We start from the raw sequence: 25,787 nt of genomic DNA, 5'->3' as shown, positions 1-25,787 counted from the left end.
CAGGGGGAGGGGCAGAGGGAGAGAGAGAATCTCAAGCAGACTCCGCTCTGAGCATGGAGCCCGATGCAGGGCTTGATTTCATGACCCTGAGATCATGACCTGAGCCAAAACCAAGAGTCAGATGTTCAACCAACTGAGCCACCCAGGCGCCCCACAGTGTGGTTTTTGATTTGCATTTCTCTGATGATAAGTGATGTTGAGCATCTTTTCATGTGTCTGTTGGCTACCTGGATGTCTTCTTTGGAGAAATGTCTGTTCATGTCTTCTGCCTATTTTTTAACTGGATTATTCATTTTTTAGGTGTTAGGTTGTATAAGTTCTTCATATATTTTGGATTACCAACCCTTTATTGGATAAGTCATTTGCAAATACCTTCTCCCATTCAGTAGGTTACCTTTAGTTTTGTTGATTCTTTTTTTTTTTAAAGATTTTATTTATTTATTTGACAGAGAGAAACACAGCGAGAGAGGGGAACACAAGCAGGGGGAGTGGGAGAGGGAGAAGCAGGCCTCCTGCGGAGCAGGGAGCCCGACATGGGACTCAATCCCATGGGACTTGATCTAGGTGTCTATTTTTGTGCCAGTGCCATACTATTTTGATGACTACAGCTTTGTAATATAAACTGAAGTCTGGAATTGTGATGCCTCCCACTTTGCTTTTCTTTTTCAAGACTGCTTTGGCTATTCAGGGTCTTTTGTGGTTCTATATAAGTTTTAGAGTTATTTGTTACAGTTATGTGAAAAATGTTGTTAGTATTTTGATAGAAATTGCATTAAATGTATAGACTGCTCCAGGTAGTCTCAACATTTTAATAGTATGTTTTTCCAACCCATGAGCATGGAATGTCTTTCCATTTGTGTCATCTTCAATTTCTTTCAACAATGTTTTATAGTTTTAAATATAGGTCAGGGCACCTGCCTGGCTCAGTTGGTGGAGGGTGTAACTCTTGATCATGGGGTTGTGAGTTCAAGCCCTACGCTGGGTAAAGAGATTACTTAAAAATAAAATCTTAAAAAAGAAAGACTATAGGGCTTTCACCTCTGGTTAAGTTTATTCCTAGGTATTTTATTATTTTTGGTTAATTGTAAATAGGATTGCTTTAATTTCTCATTCTGTTGCTTCATTATTAGTGTACAGACACTGCAACAGATTTCTATACATTAATTTTGTATCCTGTGACCTTACTGAATTCATTTATCAGTTCTGGTAGTTTTCTGGTGGAATCTTTATGGTTTTCTATATATAGTATTATGTCATCTGCAAATAGTGAAAGTTTTACTTCTTCTTTACCAATGTGGATGCTTTTATTTCTTTTTGTTTGTTTGTTTGATTGCTATGGCTAGGACTTCCAGTACTATGTTGAATAAACGTGGTGAGAGTGGACATCCTTGTCTTGTTCCTGACCTTACAGGGAAAGTTCTCAGTTTCTCCCCATTGAGTATGATGTTCATTCATGGCCTTTAATATGTCAAGGTCACTAGAAAATTTTAATACCCTGTAAAGTGAGCATTCCTATGATTTTGATTTTCAATAATACTATAGGGCAGACTTAGGACTCTTTATTGACTGGCCTTATAATTACATTAAAATCTTAACCCTTTATACCATAGACTACAATACCTTATATGATCTAGTCCCTGCCTTCCTCTCCAAATTCACTTCCTGTCATTCCTACCTTTCCTATCAACCTACAAAATGTCAACAAAACCAGACTTTCTGCCCCTCCAATATGCTCTAATACATTCCCTTCTTAAGGTCTTGAATTATTCTGCCATTCTGGCCTGGAAGGCTCTCTCTGCTGGGGCTGCCTCCTGTGCATCGTGTAATTCTCAACTAAAAGGTCACCTCCTCAGAAGCTTTCTCTGACTACTCTACATACAATAGACACTTCTACATTCTCTTTCTCTACCCTTCTGCTTTACTTTATTTTATTCTCAACACTTATTACTACATAAAACTATATTAATTTATTAGTGCATCTGTACCTTGTCTGTCTCCAAGCACTCACCTCCACTGAAATGTAAGCATCATGAAGGCAGAGACTTAGATCATATCCAGGAGTACCTGGCAAACAGTGAGCACACTGTATTTGTTGATCGAAATAGGTGTCTGGGCTGATGTCCCACAGCTTAGCCCATTACTAATTACTACCCTCAAAGTCAAAGGCCAAAAGAAAGTCACTCTAACTACAAACCATCTGAATTTATTAATGGTAGATTTTTCTAAAAGGTGGTAAAGAGGGGCACCTGGGTGACTCAGTCAGTTGAGCATCCACCTCTTGATTTCAGCTCAGGTCATATTCTCAGGTGGTGAAATCAGTGAGATCAAGCCCCACATCAGGCTCCACACTCAGTGCAGAGTCTGTCTGAGATTCTCTCTCTCCCACTCCCTCTGCCCCGCCCCCCGTGTATGGACACACTCTCTAAAATAAATAAATCTATAAATAAATAAACAAATAAATAAATAAAAGGTGGTAAAGAGTATGTATAATTGGGGTCTATGGTTAAACCCCACTGATCTTCATATAAAAGTATGGACAAAGCCCAATTTGTACAGTGTAAAAGGAAACTGGAGCACATTTTCAAAGGTACAATATACTAGAACATCAGTGACTGGGCACGGAACTGAAGACTTGCTCTTTCAAAGAATGGAATAAACTACACTTTATACCCAGTAAAGTGATGTCATGCATTAGAACTTTATCCAAACTATTGTTCAGATGTTTCTTTAAACCCTATACAAACCATTTAAATGTTTATTGTGGATCACTGGCCTGGGAATATAACATTCAAAGTTTCTCAAACTTATCTGACCACGGAATGCCTTTCTTTAAATTACTAATTTACATATCCTGGATATCCATTTGGGATAAGCTTCTCTAGAGGTCATAAAGTTATTGTGTTAGCAACCATGAGAGCCTACCACTTGGCATGATCCTTAGTAGTTTGGAGAACAAAAGTTTTGTTTTTTTTTTCCAATTGCTTTCTGCAGCAGAAGTTTTTAACCACAATAGCCTGGCTCCTCTATTCTTTAATAGTTGTTTTCTTCCAACACTTCTTTCAATTTATTTATTTTCTTATTTTACTACACTGTATAAAGTCTCTAAATCTACACTGCATAAAGGCTCTAAATAGTTGTGGGCATCTTTGTCTTTTTTTTTTTTTCTTCTTGTCTTTTTATTTAAATGCAAATAGCTCCAGCACTTCAATACATAATACAATATTTACTTTAAATTTTGGTAATTAATTTTTAACAGGTTTTGCTAATTTCTTCTTATTCCTATTTTACTTAGAACTTCAACTAGGAAAGACTACTAACTTTTATCAAATGTCAATGTTATCATATATTATATAACATCATGTGATTTGTAACTTTTCACTTATTTAATAATGAATTATGTTGAAAACTTCTTGATGGCAAAATTTCCGAATTGTAAAATATCCTTGCATTCCTAGAATAAACCTTACTCGGTCATGGGATACTATTAATTTAGATTACCTGCTAAGTTTAATTCCTGAAGAAATCAGATACTTGATTTGCTGAAGTAAGGAATGTCACTTTAAACATACATAATTTAAGTTTTGGAAAGATATTAAGACAAAGATAAAAAAGAAATTAGAACTGCATAGTTCTATTTACCAGAAATTTTAATCAAATTGTATTATCCTGTTCCAGTCATATTCTGTATAGATACCCAAATTTTAGTTCCCTTTAGATCAAATTAATTTTTAAACTGTGGTATGGAAATGAAATTATGTCTTTTGTCTGTTATCCTAAAGATCAACTCCAGAAAACATAAACTATCCAAGAATGTGAACAGGAATTTTGAAGGTAAATGAGGCAAATTATAAATATCAGAAAGTAAAAAGATGAAACAAAATAACCTAAAAACAACAATCTTTTTTATCTAAAATATAGTGTTTCACCTAAATAACACCATCTATATTTTTTAATTTATAAGGTTTTCCACTGTAATTTATAATACTACAAATAGTGCATTCTTATGAACCACTCTGAATACTAAAAATTAATCATACAATATAACAATATAGGAAAAAGCTGCTCAAATATTCCCTGTAGTATTCTTGAGTCCTAGGCCAACAGATATAATGCTGAAGAATCTTAATAACCATTTAAACAATTTTTTCAGTTATTATTTCCAAAAAGCAATCACTTAAACAATAAACTTATATAAGGTATTATACTCAAATATCAATCTTTACCATAAAAAGTAACAAATTATTAGTCATAACTTCAAAGTCATTTGAGTCCACTTAATAGCATCAGTCTGATCCACTGATCTCCCTAATAAACTGTACTAGAATTTATACCAACTCTCTTTTTCATAGTTTCCATATTTATTTAAACAAACCTTATACTATCAGGTAAAATCAAAGTAAAGACCAAGAATAATGTAAACATCAGGATTCCTAATAATCTATCCCTACTTCACTGGCAAGTTTGTTACAATATAAATGTTAAAGAAAATATTGAAAGACGTGAATGTATTAGATGATTTATCAACAGTACTCACGCATCATTTGAGCAAGTCATAAATTCTCCCTTTATTTTGGGATGCCATGAACCAGTATGAAGCATTGCTGTATGACCCTTAAAAAATAAAAATATAGGAAAAAAGATAGTTTAAAAAGATTCTTAAAAATAAAGTGACCAGAAACCGACATATCATACTTTAAAGTAAATTTTTAGCCCTCCCAAGAGCACACTATTTTAATTACAAACATAGTATACTCTCCCAATTTTATTTCATAATATGCTTTGTTTATTTCACTTTGTTTAAATTCACTGTGTAACTCCCCTGCCTAGAAATTAACATAGCACTTACATAGAACAGGTGCTTCATAAGGAAGGAAATAGAAAGGAAACTGACAGCCTCTCTTTAGGAAACAATGGAAAAACCATAATAAGAGACAGATAGGCCCTACTTTAAAGACTCTCTTCTCAATGGAAAATAAGAATAGAAAGTATTTACAAATAATCAAGGCAAAAGCAAGAGGCTGAGGGAAAAAATCCACACTTCTTAAAAATGTGTCAATGATCTTAATTCTACATCTATAAGAATAAATATGTGAGAAAAGGAGAAATATCTTTAAAATGATTCAAGAAGATTAGCCCTACTAATTATAGAGCATAATATAAAAATACTGTAATTAAAACAATGTAATGTTGGTATACGAACTGACATACACACCAAATCAACCACAGAGTACATATGAAACATGAATATACATACACACTTCCTTCTAGGTGCAAAGTCGGCTAGAGTAATCTCATACAGTATGTTCAGATGGGGCAGAAAAGAGCCTAAAACCTAATAATGGCCAAATCTCTTATTCTGTAAGGGTCCAAAATAAAGCTTGCTGTAAGGAGCAAAATGTGCATATTTAAATGACTTAGAAGGAAAATAACTATAGCTCTCTGGAAAGAATGAATTGGAACTGGAGTACCCACATATAAACCTGAAGACCATCTATAGTCCAAATTGCCCACAATACCTCATACAGATCTGGCCAACTCCTGACAATCTGCTTATGTTGAGAGGCTACAAACAGGGACCAGAGATGTACAGCAGGGAAGCATGAACTGAAGTAATGGGACTAGATGGGAGGTTTGAGATTCCATTTTCTTTCCTGAGCTTAAGGTTGCATATTTAACTATCAACTTGACACTTGCATTTGCGTAGGCATTTCCAACGTAATAATAGGCCAACAGGGAAATCTTGATTCTTAATGTCCACTTCATTTGCAATCAACTTCTTCCATAGTTGCTAAAACTACAAACTTGGAGGTCATCCTTATATACTCCAACAACCATAAACCTAAAACCCCTCCCCACCGGAATTCAATCCCCTAGCTAGTCCTGTCAGTTCAGCCCAAAATACATTTTAAATCTATCCACTTTTCTCCTTATTCACTTCACCATTCTTACAGGAGCCAACATTACCTCATGCTTCTATGTCAGTTATTATACACTGTAACTGGTCTGACACTTGTCTCTCTACTTTTATTCTTGCCTCATGTGCTCCACCTAGCAATCAATACAGTCTTTTAAAAATATCCTTCTAGGGGAAAAATGAAGGGGGGGAAATCGGAGGGGTAGACGAACCATGAGAGACTATGGACTCTGAAAAACAAACTGAAGGTTCTAGAGGGGAGGGGGGTGGGGGGATGGGTTAGTCCGGTGATGGGTATTAAGGAGGACACGTACTGCATGGAGCACTGGGTGTTATACGCAAACAATGAATCATGGAACACCACATCAAAAACGAATGATGTACTGTGTGACTAACATAACATAATAAAATTAAATTAAATTTAAAAAAATAAAAAAAAAAAAAAAATAAATAAATAAAAAATATCCTTCTAGGGTGCTTGGGTGGCACAGTCGGTTAAGTGTTCAACTCTTGGTTCCGGCTCAGGTCATGATCTTGGGGTCGTGAGATCAAGCCCCGCATTGGAGTCAGCTTAGGACTCTCTCTCCCTCTCCATCTGCCCCCCCACCCTGCCAGTGCTCGCACTCTCTCTCTCAAATAAATAAACCTTTAAAAATATATATATTTATATACACACATATTTATACACACACACATAGAAGTGTACATATATACATACACTTCTAAAAATGCCAATGCTTATCGTCCTCCACTGGCTCTCAAGCCTCTTTACATAGTCTACAACAACTCGTTCTGGCTCTTGCTTTCTTTACAACCGCACTTACTTTGTGTTCCTTCTTCCCCAACAGGCACTAATCTACTGGCCTTCTTTCACTTCCTCTAATACATCCAGCTCTTTCCCCGCATCAAGGCCTTCTCACGTGCTTTTCCATTTGTGGGAAAGCTCTTTTCATTCCTCCAATCTCAGTTTATATAGTACTTATTCAAATAATACGACCTAGCCCTATATCTATGTATTTATGGCCCATTCTGTTGTTCTCCACCCAAGTATCTCCACCCAAGAACAACAGAATAATTACATAATTACAATAATTACAGTCACCACAATTTGTAATTCTATATCTATTAACTTATTAGATTTCTGAAACTGTTGTTTTGCATATTCAAAAACAAACAAATAAGGCTGAGAGGAACCTAAAATTCAATATAAGCAGAAACAAATGAACCCTACTGTATTTCAAATGAACAACAAACACACTGAAAGAATAAACAGAAGATAATAATCCAAGTAACTATACACTCTGTACTGGATTAAATGGTGGTCCCCCAAAAGATCTACTCATGTCCTCATCACTAGAAGCTGTGAATGTGACCTTAAAGAGTCAGAAGAGAAGACACAAAGAGGAAAAAGCTCTGTGAAGATGAGGCAGAGACTGGATTACGCGGCCACAAACCAAAGGAACACCGGGAATCACCAGAAGCTAGAATAGGCAAGGAAGGATTCCCCTAGAGCCACTGGAGGGAGCATGGCTGTGCTAATACCTTGATTCCAAGACTTCTGGCCTCCAGAACTGTGCAAGAATTTCTGTTGTTTTAAGCTACCAAGTGTGTGGTAATTTATTACAGTAGTCTTAGAAAACTAATATATACTCTCAGGCTAAAGACCAAAAGAACTATAAATAAATATTGAATTCTAGTTAATACACTTGTTTCTTTTTTGCAGTGGTATGCGTTAAGAATTCTGGAACTGCTTTCATTACAATGAAGAATTAAGGAATTGAAGAAATACTTTTGAGGACAATGAATTTCTCCCTGTTGGAAAACGGAGTTATAAAAGTGGAAAGAAGAAAATCTAGAATGAACCCTATGGAATTTGACTGAAATCAGGGATTATCAATATGAACCCATGATTTCTAATAGGTAGATATAAATATAGGTGTATATGGATGTGTGTAAGTTATTCTTGAGCTTTGTATACTGCGAATGGCTGGAAGCAATGATACCCCAGCCTAGCACAGAGATCCTGGTTTCTAAATTGCATTCTCCACTAAAAGGAAATAGGCCTCCTTGAAGAAATATTTGATTCTTGTTCATACAAGATGAACATGGAACATCTGGTTGTGCCAAAAAATAAGAAAGTGCAAAAATGATGGGGCTATGTTAAAGAATAAAGGCAGGTTGAGGGGCTTCTACTGGGACAATTAGGGCATCAAAATAAACAATGAAAGTAATGGATTATAAATGACTGACTAAACTAGGAACTCCTGGGTGTATATGAATAAATAAATAAGAGAAAGCTCCTCCTTGCAATAGGATGATAATAAATATAAAATGAATGATGGAGTTAGAAAAATCACCATTTTGTAATCATCACAGTAATAACTGATTCATGCAAGAATCACCAATGGATGCTAAAACTGTTGGAGAAAAGGTTGATAATGAACAGGGAGGGTATTTCCCTACTCTCAAAATCCCCCTGCAAATTACTTAATAAGTAGAAAGAGAAAACAGCAGGGAAGAGATCTGGTATTACACTACCTTAAACAAGTGATCAAATTAACATCGCCAATACTGGGATGTACTGGTGTCATGTGCTTCCTGATATGAGGATGTTAAGAAGAACACAATAGCGTTTCTGTGACAGACTTTCTAAAAATGCATACCCAAACTCTAATGATGAGGAAAAACAGGCAAAATCAAATCCTATATCTGTTGTTATATATTTACAACTTCTACACAGTTATAAAATAAATGGCTTATAGTCTTCAAATATATCAAAGATTCTTTTTTTAAAAAAAAGGTAGAGGAATTATTCCCAATTAAAAAACAAAAAGGCAAGGGCGCCCGGGTGGCTCACTCAGTTAAGCATCTGCCTTTGGCTCAGGTCATGATCGCAGGGTCCTGGAATCAAGCCCCACGTCGGGCTCCTTGCTCAGCAGAGAGCCTTCCTCTCCCCCTCTCTCTGCCCCTACCCCCACCCTCATGCTTGCTCTCTCACTCTCCCCTCTTTCAAATAAATAAATAAAATCTTTAAAAAAAAAAAAAGGTACAACTACTAAGCTGGTGGGAATATAATTATAAAGGAGATTGTTGAGACAACTGTGGACTACGGATTAGATAACAGTATTTTATCAAGGTTAAATTCATGGTTATGTTAAAAAAATATAACATTATTAGGAAAACCACACTGAAGAATTTAGGAGTAAAGGAGCAAGATGGCTGCAACTTATTTCAAAAGTTGGGGAATATTACACACATAATTCGTATGTATGTGCATATACATATGTGAGTGGGGGGGAGATATATGAGTGTGGGGGAGGGAAAGAGGGACAGAGTTCATATTAGTTGCTGAAGGAAGTGCGGGGGGAATAAAGCAATGGGGCAAAATGTTAGCAACTGATGAATCCAGAAAAGGTGCATAAGGAAGTTCTATATACTATTCTTATAATTTTTCTGTAAACTTGAAATTATATCAAAATAAACGCTTAAAAAAATATTCTGGCTGCTCTGTGAAGAAAAGCCTGTTGCAAAGTCAAAACAGGAATTAAGAAGATAGTGCTGTGGTCCACACGAACACTGACAGTGGCTTGGACTAGGGTGCAGCACTGAAGTGTTCAGAGGTTAAGAAGATGTGGGATATGTTTTAAAGACAGAGACAAAGGTTTCCCTAAAAAACTGGGTCTGGGCTGTAACCACAGATGAAGGCAAAGTTTGCAAACTAAGCAACTGTGTTGTGTAAATGGTGACTACACAAATAACATGTCATTCTCTCTGGCCATGGAGAACATGAACTCTCTTTTCTATTTAGGAAATTCCCCCCATAACGATTCTTGGGGTAGAAGACAGAGACTACCTCTCATAGAGAAGTGGAAAAGTCAGGTGCTAACTTTGTCAGCCTCCCTTATAGATGTGACACAGGAATGCAATCCAGCTCCAGCCATTGCATTCCCTTGAGCTGTAACTCATGGACAATGGAGTGCTAACTTTCCATGTTAGGCCATTTAGGGCACTATAACAAAAATACCATAAACTGAGTGGCTTATAAGCCATAAACATTTTTTTTCTCACCGTTCTGGAAGCTGGGAAGTTGAAGATCAAGGTGCCAGCAGATTTAGCATCTGAACTTCCTAGTTCACAGAGGCTGTCTTTTTGCTATAACCTCACATGGTGAAGGGGTAAGAAAGCTTTCTTGGGCCACTTTCACGGGGCAGTAATCCCATTCATGAGAGCTCCACGTTCATGACCTAATCACCTCCCAAAGGCCCCACCGCCTAATACCATCACCTTGGGGGTTACGATTTCACCATATGAATTCCGGAGAATATTCAGACCATAGCAGTCTCCTTAAGGGCAACAGTACCACACCTCCTGCAAGACAAAATTCCTGGTTCTTAAGAGGCAGTGGTACTCTGTGATATCCAATTTCTGGCAATGACCACCACAATTTTATCAGGCAGCCAGGTTTAGAGCATGGGTGGGGCATTGTTCCTGCATTGCACATCAAGTGTGGTTCACTAGACTTCTAGCATTCTCATTATGCATAAGTCAAGTACAGTAAGTTTTGTTGCACAAAGCCAAGAACAGGTACTGAAGTCCTAGCTCATAATTTTGATCAGAGAACTGGAGTGAATTAAAGTATGTTTTATAGGAGATTCCAATTTCACTCATGATGGAATACACACATTCTACCCCATCTCTCCATTTAATTACAACAAAAAATTCTGAACAAAATAAAGAAGGTAAGGAGCACCTGGGTGGTTCGGTCAGTTAAGCATCTGACTCTGATCTCAGCTCAGGTCTTGACCTCAGGGTTTTGAGTTCAAGTCCCACACTAGGCTCCACACTGGTCATGGAGCCTACATTTAATGAGAAGGGGCGGGGCAAGGCAAGGACAGGAGGGGAGGGGATGGGAGGGACGAAACTACCAGAAGACAATGAATAGTGAATAAGAGCAAGCAAAAAGGGTATAGAACCCAAGTCTTAAAGAGCAGTTGGGGGATGGTTTCTGCCTTCTGTATTTCTTGACTTGGGCTCTGGGGCAGTCCACAACTAACAACTGATAGCAAGAGCGGACAGAAAGTTCCAAAAAAAGGTTCCTCTCTCCAAGGCACGGGGTGGCAGATGGGTGGTGAAGGGCCTGTGGGACAAAGCTCTTGTGATCTGACCTACCCTATGCCAGCCAAGCACAAGTAACAAAGCTGCAAGTCTCTCCTCAGTGCTAGCACCAGAAATGGAAGAAGTCCTTTACAGGTCCAAGAACTATCGATTTCCCCCTTTCCACACCAGGCAAGTACTGGCTCTGGGTGGCACTTCTCATCTTCCCAACCAGCAGCAGTGGCTCTATGAGGCCATTACAGCAGACGAGTGCCAGCAACAAAACAGCAGTTGTCTTCTCAGTAACAGAAGCAGCCCTTCAGGGGGGATACTTGCTGACTCTCCTGACCCTATACCAGGAAAGAACCAGCAACAAAGAGGCATGGTGCCTAGTCCCCTGAACCACAAGCAACAATAACAGCAAACCCTGTGTGTCAGAACACTTTTGACACTCCGTGTTTTCTACTTGGCCAGTATTAGCAACAAAGCAGATAACCTACCAACATACGTAGAATAGAACACTTCTGATACTCAATGCTTTACATCAGGTAGCTACACTGCCTTTACCCACCAACACATAGAAACAGCTGCTGCAGGCAGAGAAATTTTTATTTTTCCACCCCACTCCAGCTTTGCTTAGAGGCATAAGCTACATTTATGGGAACTGCTACATTGCATAAAAAGTGTCTGATTTTCTAAAGATTTATTTATTTATTTATTTGACAGAGACACAGCGAGAGAGGGAACACAAGCAGGGGGAGAGTGGGAGAGGGAGAAGCAGGCCTCCCGCCGAGCAGGGAGCCCAATGTGGGGTTCGATCCCGGGACCCTGGGACCATGACCCGAGCCAAAGGCAGACGGCCAACGACTGAGCCACCCAGGCGCCCCCAAAAATGTCTGATTTTCTAGCAAGAACATCAGAACAGAAAGCCCCTGCAAGAGAGTAAAGGGAAAATCATGGGGTGAAGGGGTAAGAAAGGTGGAGAAAAATACCCTTTAAATTTGTATACCTGCACTCATTCCTGAGGTGCACTGTGTGAAACCTACCAGAATTAACCTTAGAAAAGCAGTGAGAACTGAAGATGGTGTGGACTACCAGCCAGGGTCCACACGGGTCCCTGGGTAACATGCACATGGGGAAAACCAGAATAGCATACAAATGCTTTGGAAATTAATGCTGCAAGGAAAAACAGCTCATAGGAAGCAGGTCAGGACTTAAGAGTCTAAAACTAATCAGGTTGACTCTCAGCTAAAAAAGAAACCACACACTCAGAAAAACAAACAAACAAACAAAAAACCTAGCATTCTCCAGAGGTTTTGGACAGAACTAAGAATATCATAACACAATATTCAAAATGTCAAGGATACAATCCAAAAATAATCATACAAGGAACCAGGAAAACCTAACCAGCTCCCAAGAAATAAGATAAAAGATGCCAACCACAAAAGGATCCAAATGCTCTAATTATCAGAAAAAGACTTAAAATCAGCATTTATGACCATGATACATATAAGGAAAGTTAACACATTTGAAGCAAATGCAAAGACAGAAGTGCTCAGCAAAGAAAAACAAACTATTAAAAAAGGGATATCTGGTCATATTGAAAAATATAATAATGGAAATAAAAAATCCACTGGAAGGGCCCAATAATAGAATGGATATGAAAGAGGAAAGATTCAATGAACCTGCAGGCAGATCAATAGAAATAATTCAGTCTAAACAGGAAAAAAATGAGAAGAATCACAGAGAGCTACGAGACAATATCAAAAAATTTAGTACTCATGTTATATAAGACTTAGGAGAAGAGAGACAGGTGCAGACAAATATTTGAAGAAATAATGGCTAAAAATTTCCCAAAAATGGTGAAGGAGGTAAATTTACAGATCCAAGAACCTCAGTGAATGCCAAACAGGATGAACTAAATAAAAACAAAAATAGTAACTAAAAAAATTTTTAAAGCTTACACCTAGACACATATTAAACTATTAAAAGCCAAAGATAAAAAAATCCTAAACGCAAATATAAAAAAACAACACATTATATAACGAAAAACAAATACTTGAATTACTGCAGGGGACTCATCAAAAATAAAGCCAGAAGACAGCAGACCAACATTTTTAAAGTGCTGAAAGAAAAATACTTCTAAGTTAAATGTACAGAAAATGTACTTTAGGAATGAAGGTGAAATAAATACATTGTAAGATGAAAGAAAACTAGAGAATTTGTCACCTGATTTAAAAGAAATGTTACAGAAATTGAAAAAACTGATCATATATTTCATACGGAAATTCAAAGAATAGCCAAGAAAATTCGAAAATTCTTTTACTTCAAGAATACTTATTACAAAGTTGGACACCTACCTCACACCACACACAAAAATTAACTCCAAATGGATCAAGATCTGAATGTAAGGGCTAAAACTATAAAACTCTTAGAAGAAAACATATGCATAATTCTTCATGAGCATAGTTTAGGCAACAGCACTAAAGGCACAAAACAAAGGAAAAATTAAATTGAGCTTCATCAAAATTTAAAACTTTTGTGCTTCAAAGGACACCATCATAGGAAGCAGGTCATGAAAAGACAACCCAAAGAATGGGAGAAAATATTTGCAAATCATATATCTCATAAAAGACTAATAATCCAGAATATATGAACTTACAGAACTCAATGATAAAAAGACAACCCAATTTTAAAACACGCAAGGATTTGAACAGACATTTCTCTCAAAAAGATTTACAAATGGCTAATATATACACAAAAAGAAGTTCAACATAATTAACCATCAGGGAAATATAAATTAAAACCACAGAGACACCACTCCACACCCTCTGAAACAGTTATCATTAAAAACAAACAAACAAACAACAACAACAACAAAATGAGAAAATTACAAGCGTTGACAAGGATGTATAAAAACTGGAACCCTCACATACACTATTAGTGGGTATGTAAAATGTTACAGACACTTTGGAAAACAGTCTGTCAGTCCCTCAAAATGTTAACATAGAGTTACCATACGACCCAGAAATTCCACTCCTAAGTATACATCTAAGAGAAATGACAACATATCTCCACACAAAAACTTGTACATGAATGTTCATAGTAGCATTATTCATAATAGTAAAAAAAGTGGAAACAGCACAAAAGTCCGTCAACTGAAGAAGAGATAAATGTGGTATATCTGTACAATAGAATATTGTTTTTACAACAAACAGAAATTAAATATTGATACATGCCACAACATGAATTTTAAAAACATTATGCTAAGTGAAAGGTCCACATATTGTATGATTCCATTTACATGAAATATCCAGAATAGGCAAATCTAGAGAGACAGAAGTAGATTAGCAATTGCATAGGTCTTTGAGGTGTGGTAGAATTGAGGATGATGGGTGAATTTTATGGTATTCTATCTCAAAATTAAAAATTAAAAAAGACAGTCTAAAGTTCTTCAAGTGAAAGGGAAATGATAAGAGAACCACTGAACATACATGTTAAATGGGTGAATTTTATGGTATGTATATTCTATCTCAAAATTAAAAATTAAAAAAGAAAGTCTAAAATAAGTTCTTCAAGGAAAAGGGAAAGGATAACAAAGAGAAACCTGGAATATAAGCAATGAAGAGACAACAAAAGAAAGGGTAAATATCTGAGTAAGTAGAACAATATGTTTCACCCTTAACTAATTAAAAACAAAAATTATCATTGCCTGATGGGATTTTCAATGTATGTAAATGTAACACATATAACAACTACATCGGGATTGGAGGAAGAGCCTATGTGGTTGCACAATTCCTATTTTATACTTGAAATAGTAAAATATTAATTCTAAGTAGAGTATATAAAATTTAAAATATATTTTTATAGTTCCCTAAAGCCACCACTTAAAAAACTATACAAAGAGACATAATTAAAATCTAACAGGTAAATAAAAATGAAATTCTAAAAATGCTCAGATAATTTAAAAGAAGTCAGGAAAGATGAAGCAGAGAACAAAGAACAGAAAGAAGCAAAAATAGGGTGCCGGGGTGGCTCAGATGGTTAAGCATCTGCCTTCAGCTCAGGTCATAATCCCAGGGTCCCGGGATCGAGTCCCGCATCGGGCTCCCTGCTCAGCGGGGAGCATGCCTCTCTCTCTCTCTCTCTCTCTCTCTCTGTCTCTTATGAATAAATAAATAAAATCTTTAAAAAAAAAAAAAAAGAAAGAAAGAAGCAAAAATAATGAAATGGTAGAATTAAATCCAACCATATCAATAATTACATTAAACTTAAATGAGCTAAGTACACCAATTAAAAGACAGTGATTACCATTATACATTAAAAAGCAAGACCCAACAATACACTTCTTTCAAGAATCCAACTTGAAATATAATGATATAGAAAGGTTAAAAATAAAGAACTGAGAAAGATCTAGAAACACCTTGACTCAGAGCCCTGAACAGAATAGCCTTTGCTGTTCCTCTTTCTGCATGGCCCCTTCTCAGATATCTGTGTGGCTGGCTCCCTCGTGGATCCTTCATCCAGGTCTCAGCCTGAATGCCACCCCCTCAGAGAGGCCACACTGACTACTCTATCTACAAGCCCCTAGTCACTCTCCATCCCCTTAATTGGCTTCATTTTAATTCATAGTACTTACTACTCTCTGATTTTGTGATATATATTTTTGCATATTTACAATATCTCCCCACTGGCATATAAATTTCATGACGGCTTAATCTAGCAGACATTCAATAAATGTTGTTGAACACGGGGCGCCTGGGTGGCTCAGTCGTTAAGTGTCTGCCTTCGGCTCAGGTCGTGATCCCAGGGTCCTGGGATTGAGCCCCACGTCGGGCTACCTGCTCCGCGGGAAGCCTGCTTCTCCCCCTCCCACTCCCCCTGCTTGTGTTCCCTCTCTCGCTGTGTCTCTCTCTGTCAAATAAATAAATAAAATCTTTTTAAAAATAAATAAATAAATAAATGTTGAATAAATGAATACAGAACAAAATATACCAAGCAAACAATAATTTTTTAAAAACTTGAGTGAATATATTAATATCACACAAGGTTGACATCAGAAGATGAAAAATCACAAGAGATAAGGAGGGACATTATATAATGATAAAAGGATCAATTCACCAAAAAAACATAGCAATTATAAGTGTATATGCACCTATGGGGTGCCTGGGTGGCTTAGTTGCTTAAGCATTCAACTCTTGATTTTGGCTTAGGTCACAATCTCAGGGTCGTTAGGTCATGATCTCAGAGTTATGAGGTTGGGCCCTGAGCCAGGCTCTGTGCTCAGCACGGAGTCTGCTTGAGATTGTCTCCATCTCACTCTGCCCCTCTCCCCACTTGTGCACTCTCTGAATGAATGAATACATAAATAAATAAATAAAGTCTTTTAAAAAAAGAAAAGCTAAAGCAAGTCTCTATAATTAAAGCATCCACCTTAAAATATTAGAAATTAGAAAACTACGAAAAACAAGCAAAAGGAAAGAAAGCATAAGAACAGAAATCAATGTTGAAAACAGAACTACAGCAGAGAAATACAAATGAATGAGATAAATTGAAAACTTCTAGCCAGACCAAAAAAAAGAGAAACATAAATTGCCAACATCAGGAAAAAATATATGAGCAATGACCCTAAAGAAATATTACTAAAAATTCTATGTACATGAATTTGCTAATTTAGAGGAAATGGACCAATTCCATGAAAGTCATAAACTATCATAACTCAACCCAAGAACAAAGAAATAACATGAATAGTTCTATACTTATTAAATAAATGGAATTCATAGTTTAAATTTTCTGGAAAAAAGGGAAAAGAAAACTCCAGGCTACACTGGCAAATTCTACTAGGCGTTTTTAAGTGATACCATTTATAATGGCTTAAAAAAATGAAATTTTTAAGGATAAATTAAGTATGAATTTAATGAAATCTGTTCAGGAGCTCTATGTTAAAAACTGTAAAACTTGAATAAAAGAAAAAAAAGACCTAAATAAATGAGAGATATATTGCTGTTGGTGAACTGAAAGATTCCATATAGTTAAGATACCAATTCTCTCCAAATGACCTTTCTTTAACTTTAATTTTTTTTTAATTTTTTTTTCAGAGACAGAGAGAGAAAGAGAGAGAGTGAGCGCTCGAACAGGGAGTGGCGGGGAGGGCAGGGGGGAGAGAGAGAGAATCTTAAGCAGGCTCCACACCCAGCACAGAGCCCAACATGGGGCTCCATCCCACTACCCTGAAATCATGACCTGAGCCAAAATCAAGAGTCAGACACTTAACTGATGGAGCCACCCAGGCACCTCTCCAAATAATCTTTAGATTCAAAATAATTTCAAACAAAATCCTAGCAGGATTCTTTGTATGTATAGACAGGATAATTCTAAAATGTATGTGAAAAAGTGAAGAAACTAAAAGGGCCCAATATCAAAACTACAATGAGATACCTCACACCTGTCAGAATGGCTTAAATCAACAACACAAGAAACAACAGGTGTTGGCGATGATGAGGACAAAAAGGAACCCTCGTGCACTATTGGTGGGAACGCAAACTGGTGCAGCCACTCTGGAAAACAGTATGGAGATTCTTCAGAAAGTTAAAAATAGAACTATTCTATGATGCAGCAATCGTACTACTGGGTATTTACCCAAAGAATACAAAAATACTAATTTAAAGGGATCCATGCATTCCTTTTACAACAGCCAAATTATGGAAGCAGTGCAAGTGTATTGATGAATGTATTGATGTGTTGATGAATGGATAAAGAAGAAGTGGTATGTATATATATATATTATTCAGCCATAAAAAAGAATGAAATCTTGCCATATGTAAGGACATGGATAGAGCTAGAAAGTATCATGCTAAGTGAAATAAGCCAGTCAGAGAAAGACAAATACCATATGATTTCACTTATATGTGGAATTTAAGAAATGAAGCAAATGAGCAAAGGAGAAAAAAAGAGAGAGAGAATGAGAAACCAAGAAACAGACCCTTAATTATAGAGAACAAACTGATGGTTACCAGAGGGGAGGTGGGTGAGGGAAGGGTGAAATAGGTGATAGGGATTAAGGAGTGCACTTGTCATGACAAGCACCAGGTGATGTATGTAGATGAATCACTATATTGTACACCTGAAACTAATATAACACTGTATGATAACTGTAATTAAAAGCTTTTTTTTTAAGGGCGCCTGGGTGGCTCAGTTGGTTGAGCGACTGCCTTCGGCTCAGGTCATGATCCTGGAGTCCTGGGATCGAGTCCCGCATTGGGCTCCCTGCTCAGCAGGGAGTCTGCTTCTCCCTCTCCCGCTCCCCCCTCTTGTGCTCTCTCTCTGTCTCACTCTCTCTCTCAAATAAATAAAAATCTTTAAAAAAAAAAAAAAAAGCTTTTTTTTTTAAAAAAGAAACTAAAATAGCCCAATTTGAGACAAAGAACAAAGTGACACCGACAAATTTTTTTGAAGATTTTATTTATTTATTTGAAAGAGAGAGAGAATGAGCAGGGGGAGGGGCAGAGGGAGAGAGAAGCAGATTCCCCACTGAGCAGGGAGCCCAACTAGGGACACGATCCCAGGGTCCTGGGATCACGACCTGAGCCGAAGGCAGACGCTTAACCACCCAGGCACCTGAACACACCATCGAATTTTAAGACATACTAAAAAGATGCAATAATCAAGGCAGTATGGTATTAGTGAAAGGATATTGACATAGCTATAGAAGAGGATAGAGAGTCTCAAAGTAGAAGCCTAAACTGCCTTGGCTTCCTCAGTCTTGCAGACTCCTCCACACCTGCTGCACTCTCCTCTGCCTAACTGAACTCCATCTTCACTGACATCTCTGCCTGGCCCTATAATCTAACACATAGTCTGCTTACATCCCAGTCAGTTCCCATGTACCATTTTCCTCTCCCACTCCCAGACTCAGGGATTCTACAGATGGATGCTGCTCAGTCTAGTTCTTGGACCCTCACTTCCAGTACTTTGTCCGAGCAACAACCCAACAACTCACCAAGACCATTCAGGTCTTGAAGGCAAGCCCCAGAAAATAGGGTTCTTTACTGGTATTTGTTGATTAGAGTTGAAATAGCATCTTGGAATATAAAGGATATTTTTAAGAGGACCAAAAGAAAATGATCCCTATTACAGAAGACATTAAGATCCAAAGGATATGTGGGCACCTTAACTGCTGAGTACCTAGAATATGAACACAAGGAGGTTAAACTGTAAAAAATCTACAAGACTGTGAATGTTGTTTCTTGTTTGTAAGATAGGAGCATGACAAAGGCAATGGGAATGTTAAGTACCCTTGTGTTAAAACAGTGACCAAAATTAGTCATAACAAAAATCAAGTTCAACTAAGGATTCTTAAATGGATCTAAACAGATTCAGTACCGTGGCTAACATTAGCGGAAAAAATTTTAAAGTGACACCTACTAAAGAACAGCTAGTGACTAAAACAGCTTTTCATCAAATAAACTAGTTTTTCTCTCTTCCTCCCTTATCTAAACATAGGCACTCCTGAAAAAAATCCCTTTATTTAACAGCCTTAACTGGAAATAGCCTGGAAGAATTAAGCATCCATTTGTTTCTCATAAATGTTATCCTCTCCCTAAAGAGAGGACATTACTGAACCATGATCGATACTGGTGTCCTCTAAACACACACACACACACACACACACACACACACACACACACACACACAGATGGGGCGGGGGCGCAGCGCAACGCGTGCTGATTTGTACTAATCTACACATACTCTCGTGGCTGCCACATGACAAGAACTGGAAAGAGCCGCTCTGATGCAGTGCCATCTGTGGTCACTGAATGAGGTGAGGCTCTGTGACCCACCCAAATGAAAGTGGCCATGTCTTTGGCATGGTGAGCTAGCTAACAGAGGCAACTCACATGATTAGATGAAATGCAGCAGAGAATACAGTGTGAACTTGGATCCAAAAGTCCTTCTTACCCGGAGTCCGTTCTTTGGCTGTTAGGAATCACAAAAGTTCCTAAAATTGTCAGCAAAGTTTTGTGTGCATACATTTTGCTGCAGAAAATGTTCACAGCTTTAGTACAGGAGTTGGCGAACTTTTTCTCTAAAGGGCCAGATAATGAGTATTTTAAGCTTGACAGGCCACGTGGTCTCTGCTGCAACTATTCAACTCTACCACTGGAGCACAAAAGCAGCCCCAGACAATAGTAAATGAACAGGCATGGCGGTTTCCAATAGAACTTTTATTTACAAAAACAGAGTGCAGGCTGGTTTGGCCCACAGGCTGTAGTTTGCCGATCCCTGTTGTGATCCATCCACACTCTTAGTCATTTCCTTCTATGAATCAAAGACTCTGAAGTCCAAGTTTTTCTAATTTCTGAGTGATTTTAAAATCCATTTGAATACATTGAAGAGATAAATTCATTCTTCTGTGATCTACTCAACTCCAACGACCTCTTCCAATATATTTCAGCAGCCCCAGCTACAGCTAACTCTGCCATTACCACAAATAGTTACTTTTCTGAAACCATGAATTTCCAGTATTTATTGATTTAACAAATATTTTTCAGCTGATATGTTCTGGGCTCTATATATTCCATTTACTGGTCACATAACCTCCTATCTTCCAGTTCTTCAACCTTCTTTATTTTCATTCATCCACTCCTTAAGCATAAACCTGAAAGTCCTTTTGCTTTACCTACAATGAACAACTTTTATTCTGGAATAACTCCCTCCTCCTCATCACTGTATTCCATTCAAACACCCAGGCTCCTGAATAAGACTCAAGAACATCATACAAATATGCAGAATGACTGTCTCTGCAAATTTACATTCTACAGCCCTTAGTGCTCCCATAGTTCTTCTAGTCATTTTTCTCTCACAACCGTCAATAGCTATTCTAAGTCTTTACTATCTTACTGAAGGCTTCACCTCAACATCTCCCAACACAAAATTAGTGACTCTTCCAGCAGATGGTGACACTTTCAGTTTCCTACCTAAGACCCACAATCTATAAACATATCTGGATATGAGCCCTCTACAATCCCTCCATTCCCAGTGTAAATATATTCCGTCCTCCCACTGGAAGCCAACTCTTGCTCTTCTGTGTGATCACAATCACTACAACCTCCTCATGGACTTGCATTATTACTTAGTATGTGTGGTTTTTGCAGAACTATATTAGTTATCCATGCTGTGTAACAAATCACCACAAACTTAACTAATAAATTGGAGGTGGCCTAAGACACTAACAGTTTTGGAGGTCAGAAGTCCATCACAAAGTAACTGGTTTCTTTGCTTAGGGTCTCATAGACTGAAATCAGGATCATGGTAGGGCTGCGTTCCTCTCTCAAGGTTCGGGGTAGGAATCTGCTTCCAAGTTCACTGAGGTCACTGGCAGAATCCAAGTTCCTTGTAGTTGTAGGACTGAGATGCCCATTTCCTTGCTGTCAGCTGGAGGCTGCTCTCAGTGATTAGAAGCTGTGTGCCTTCCTTACCACACGGATTCCTCCATCTTCAAAGCCAACAAATGAGAAGCTTTCTCATGTTTAATCTAAATTAGACAAAAGCTATGCCTGCAAATCTTTGCAAAATAATCCCCTTTATCTGTAACTCCTGTTGAAATGGCTAAGGAGTAATATCCTTAAGCTTCCTAGAGGTCACCTGGCTTGGTTGAGAAAATCTATGAAGCACACATTAATTTCTTGAAAAAGCCTTCAGTGTAACTGAATAATCTGACCTTATGATCTTTCTGAGGTTGTAGCAAAAGGTTGTATGTACGCTCTTGGTTTCTTCTCTGAACCACATTTTTGGAAGCAATTTCTTCATTTTAACATTATTTGCCATCTAAGATAGGCTCAAAATTAACTAAATCATCTAGTCCTGGTTCCCTTTTAATAAAACGTCTTTCAATTTAACTTTATTCTCTCATATTTTCCTATAAGCAGCAAGAAGAAATCAGGCAGTACCCTCAACACTTTGTTCAGAAATTGCCTTAGCTACATACCCAATTTCATCAAGTAAGTTCTGCTTACAACTTCAAAGCCAGAAACAGAGACTCTCCCCTCAAGTCAAATCCCTCCCACACTTCACATCTCTTTTGCCAGGAAAGGCTCAATCCCTCTAAGGGCCCACCTGATTAGCTCAAACCACTGAAGATAATCTTCCTTTCTTAACTATTCCATACAATATAACCTAATCATAGGAGTACTGCATCCTGCTCATAGTTCACATCCACACTCAAGGGGAGGAGCAGAGAATCTTGGGTGCCCTCTTAGAATTCTGCCTACAACCAGGACTAGGAGTGTAGCAATTCTGAAACTACTTTCTATGAATGGTAGCAATGAACAAATGAATGAAAGTAGTGATGATGCTGAAGACCAAACTTCTCACTGTTGAAGAAGTGAAATACAAATATGGAATGGAGAAAGGCTAGGAAGTTAGATTAGGATTACTGGATGTATCAGTGTGAACTCATGATTTTACACACACACACACACACACACACACACACATAGTTGGTTGATCTCCCATTCCAGCTCGCTCTCCTGAAACAGTCTAGAAGCAATGACACCCCAGCATCAGTGAACATACCCAGGGCCCAGATCCAGATTTGTAAACAGAATTCTCTATTAAAAGGAGCCATGGATCAATGGAGAAATGGGTAACATCAGAGCAGGAAAAGTACAAGATGAGCCAAGAACATTTTGTTGTACCAGAATGTAAGAAATCATCCCCAAAGTGTTGGGGATATGTCAAAAGGACAGAAACCAGTGTTAGGGAGTTTCTATTAGATAAAAAGCTCTGAAAATATTCAGAAATTGGAAAGAAACACAATGTACTTCCAATCACCGTACTTTTTAGAGTTTATATTTGTGGTTAAAACCATCAGTTAAAACTGCTTTCAGAAACAAAACTATACCTAGAATTCACAGTTTAAAATGTTTTACTTCTTAGGAAACAGGATTTACCATTAAAAGGATATGACTAATATGTTCATCTCCAAATTTGCAATAGCAAATTTTTGGAGTGGCTGGATATCAGAATAGCTTTATTTATATTTGAATAGTTCACATAGTTATTTGAAAACATGTTTTTCCTGTAATTATTTATAAAGCTTCTAATTTCCATAATTACAGTACATTCGTGGAGAAATTGTCCAGTTAAAGGTCCAAGGATTCTAGGGTCCCCTGAGCCCGTCCTTTCCCAATTTCATCATGTAGTTAAGAAAGAAATGTAACAGAATTGTTTTGATGTTGAAAAGAAAAGGGTTGAAGACAATCCAAAGGAAATTCACTTAACAATATCAACCCGAGATGAATTGATAAAAGGAAGTTTAATAAATGAAATTATAAGATCATAATCATGGGCATTCACTTATTAATAATCTATGAAAACACTTTTTAATTTAACTTAATACTGATTTGTTATGGAGTTTTGATGTATACGAATACTTCTCAGTGAAGAATCAAAATTTAATAGTCACACATTTGTGGGCTCTAGGCCAAAGAGCCCCAATCTGAATCTCAGGCAAAGTGTGTAAGACTTCAAAGTAAGAAAGGAAAACACTCTCTGATTGGAAGTAATGTACCAATATTCTGGTTTAAAATAAATGAGTTTTAGATGACAATATAACTACAGATTTTAAAGTATGCTTTTGAATAGCTTAAAGGTTGATTCCTGCTTATCCTTGTCCTACTTCCCTAATGTTAAAAAAAGAGAGAGAGAGAGAGACAACAGGCCCAAAATGGAGTCACTTATGCTAAGCCCACAGCACCAAAAAGAAACTTAGTACCTAACCTAAGTACAGTTTCAAACCCCCCAGGAATGTAATCTTAACTAGTCAGTCTGGAATTTCCTGATCAGCACCAGTGAGGTAATCCAACCAACAGACCCCTTTGTTCCCCCAAAAGAAGGTATAATCCTGCTGGAATAATCCATTTTTTTCTATTTGTAAGTTCCTTGTCCCACCCTCTCTCTGCCTTTAAAAAGTTCCATTTTGTACAGCTCCTCATAACCTCTATTTGCTAGATTAGATGCTGCCCAATTCATAAATCATTGAATAAAGATAATTAGATCTTCAAATTTACTCAGTTGGATTTTTGTTGGATTTAGTATTACTCGTCTAAACCTAGAGAAGTAAGGTCTTATTTTCCCCAGATAAAATAACCAATAATCCCATGAACTCCAGCCCAGGGATCCTCATATTTTAAAAAAGCAGCCCAACCTAATTTTCAAAGGTTATCTTATGAAAAACTCCAACACATAAAACAGACAAAACCAGAACTCCTCTGACTGAAGTGGAAGGCCCCCTGCTCCTCACTCCTATCCTGACGCCTCTCCTTTCACCTTACTGCAGCCCCTGGAGCATCTGCACAAAATCCCAAGACTGTAGAACATACAAAACATAGTTCCAAGTAATAAACTAATGTAAATGTCCTGGTTTGATCAGAAAAACATCTTTTCAGATGCATAAGGAAAATATAGGCATACAGAAACAAATGTTATTAGTGATTATATTTGGGTAGTAGAATTATGAGTAATTTTTTTCCAAATTTTTTAGAGTTGACAGGAATTACTGTTAGAAACCCAATTAACTTTATTTTTTTAAGGTATAAGTACAATCACTCTCCCTATAGTGAACTGCGTTGTAGTATATGACAGAAAAAAGCATTTCTGTACCACTACAAGTACATTTAAAAATACACACATACACACACAATGATGTAAAGATTAGAGATATAAATTTAACAATATAACAATTTAACAGAGAGTCCTGTTTATATTTGAAGGACATAATATTTTAATCACAATAGATCAGATATATTTAATTGTTTCCTTTAATGTCCTATTTATTGCAATTCAGAAAAGAGGTTAAAAAGTTAAGGAAAAAAACTGTCCCATGAAATCTACTACTTTCAAATAATAATTCTTACATTTCCAAAACCTATTACTCAAGCCAAAGACTGCAGTTAAGATATCAGTAACATTTCCTAGACAAGTAAATAGTCAATTAATTACATCTGCTTCTGGGAAATGAAGAAAGTAAATATTAACCATGATTTTGAAATCAAAATGGAGATATTAGGCAAGTGGGGGAAGTTACAGTAGTTACAATATATAGTAGTTTTCTACATAATGGTAACTAAATTTTTTTCCTGATTTATTAAGAAATAATTAACATACATCACTGTATAAATTTAAGGCATACAGCATGATAATATGATTTACATATATTGTGAAATGATTATCGCAATAGGTTCAGCTAACATCCCTCATCTCATACAGATAAAATATAAAGAAAAGAAAAAAAGTAAAAAAAAAGTTTTCCTTGTAATGATACCTCTTAGGATTCACTCTCCTTAACAACGTTCCTGGATATCATACAGTGTTAACTATAGTCATAATGTTGTACACTATACCCCTAATTATACCCTTAGTACTTATTTATCTTATAACTAGAAATTTGTACCTTTTGACTACTCTCTTCCAATTCCCTCATTCCCCATCTTCTGCCTCTGGTAACCACATGTCTCATCTTTTCTGTGACTCTGTGGTTTGTTGCGGGGGACGGGGAGGGGAGGTTGTTTGGGTTTTTTTCTGTTTTAGATTCCACATATAAATAAATCATACAGTATTTTGTCTTTCTCTGTCTGACTTATTTCATTTAGTATAATGCCTTCAAGGTCCATTCAAGTTGTTGCAAATGGTAGGATTTCCTCACTTTTATGGCTGAATTTTATATATATACATATATCACAACTTCTTTATCCACTTATCCATCAATGGACTTAGGTTG

At 37.1% G+C, this 25,787-nt stretch overlaps 1 protein-coding gene across 2 annotated transcripts in view; it reads right to left on the bottom strand.

Annotated features, from left to right (window-relative positions):
* The window catches only part of WDR70 (WD repeat domain 70), a 305,434-nt gene that overhangs the window by 189,854 nt on the left and 89,793 nt on the right, over positions 1 to 25,787 (bottom strand). For both annotated transcript variants that reach the window (XM_078066655.1, XM_078066656.1), the window contains one exon: positions 4,535 to 4,611. In XM_078066655.1, coding sequence (XP_077922781.1) covers positions 4,535 to 4,611 — 77 coding nt within the window. The remainder of the gene's footprint in view (positions 1 to 4,534; positions 4,612 to 25,787) is intronic.

This window comes from Halichoerus grypus, chromosome 2, assembly GCF_964656455.1.
Source record: "Halichoerus grypus chromosome 2, mHalGry1.hap1.1, whole genome shotgun sequence".
Classification (NCBI taxonomy): Eukaryota; Metazoa; Chordata; class Mammalia; order Carnivora; family Phocidae; genus Halichoerus; species Halichoerus grypus.
Note: the sequence above shows the minus strand (reverse complement) of the source record. Positions and strands in the feature narration are given on the sequence as shown.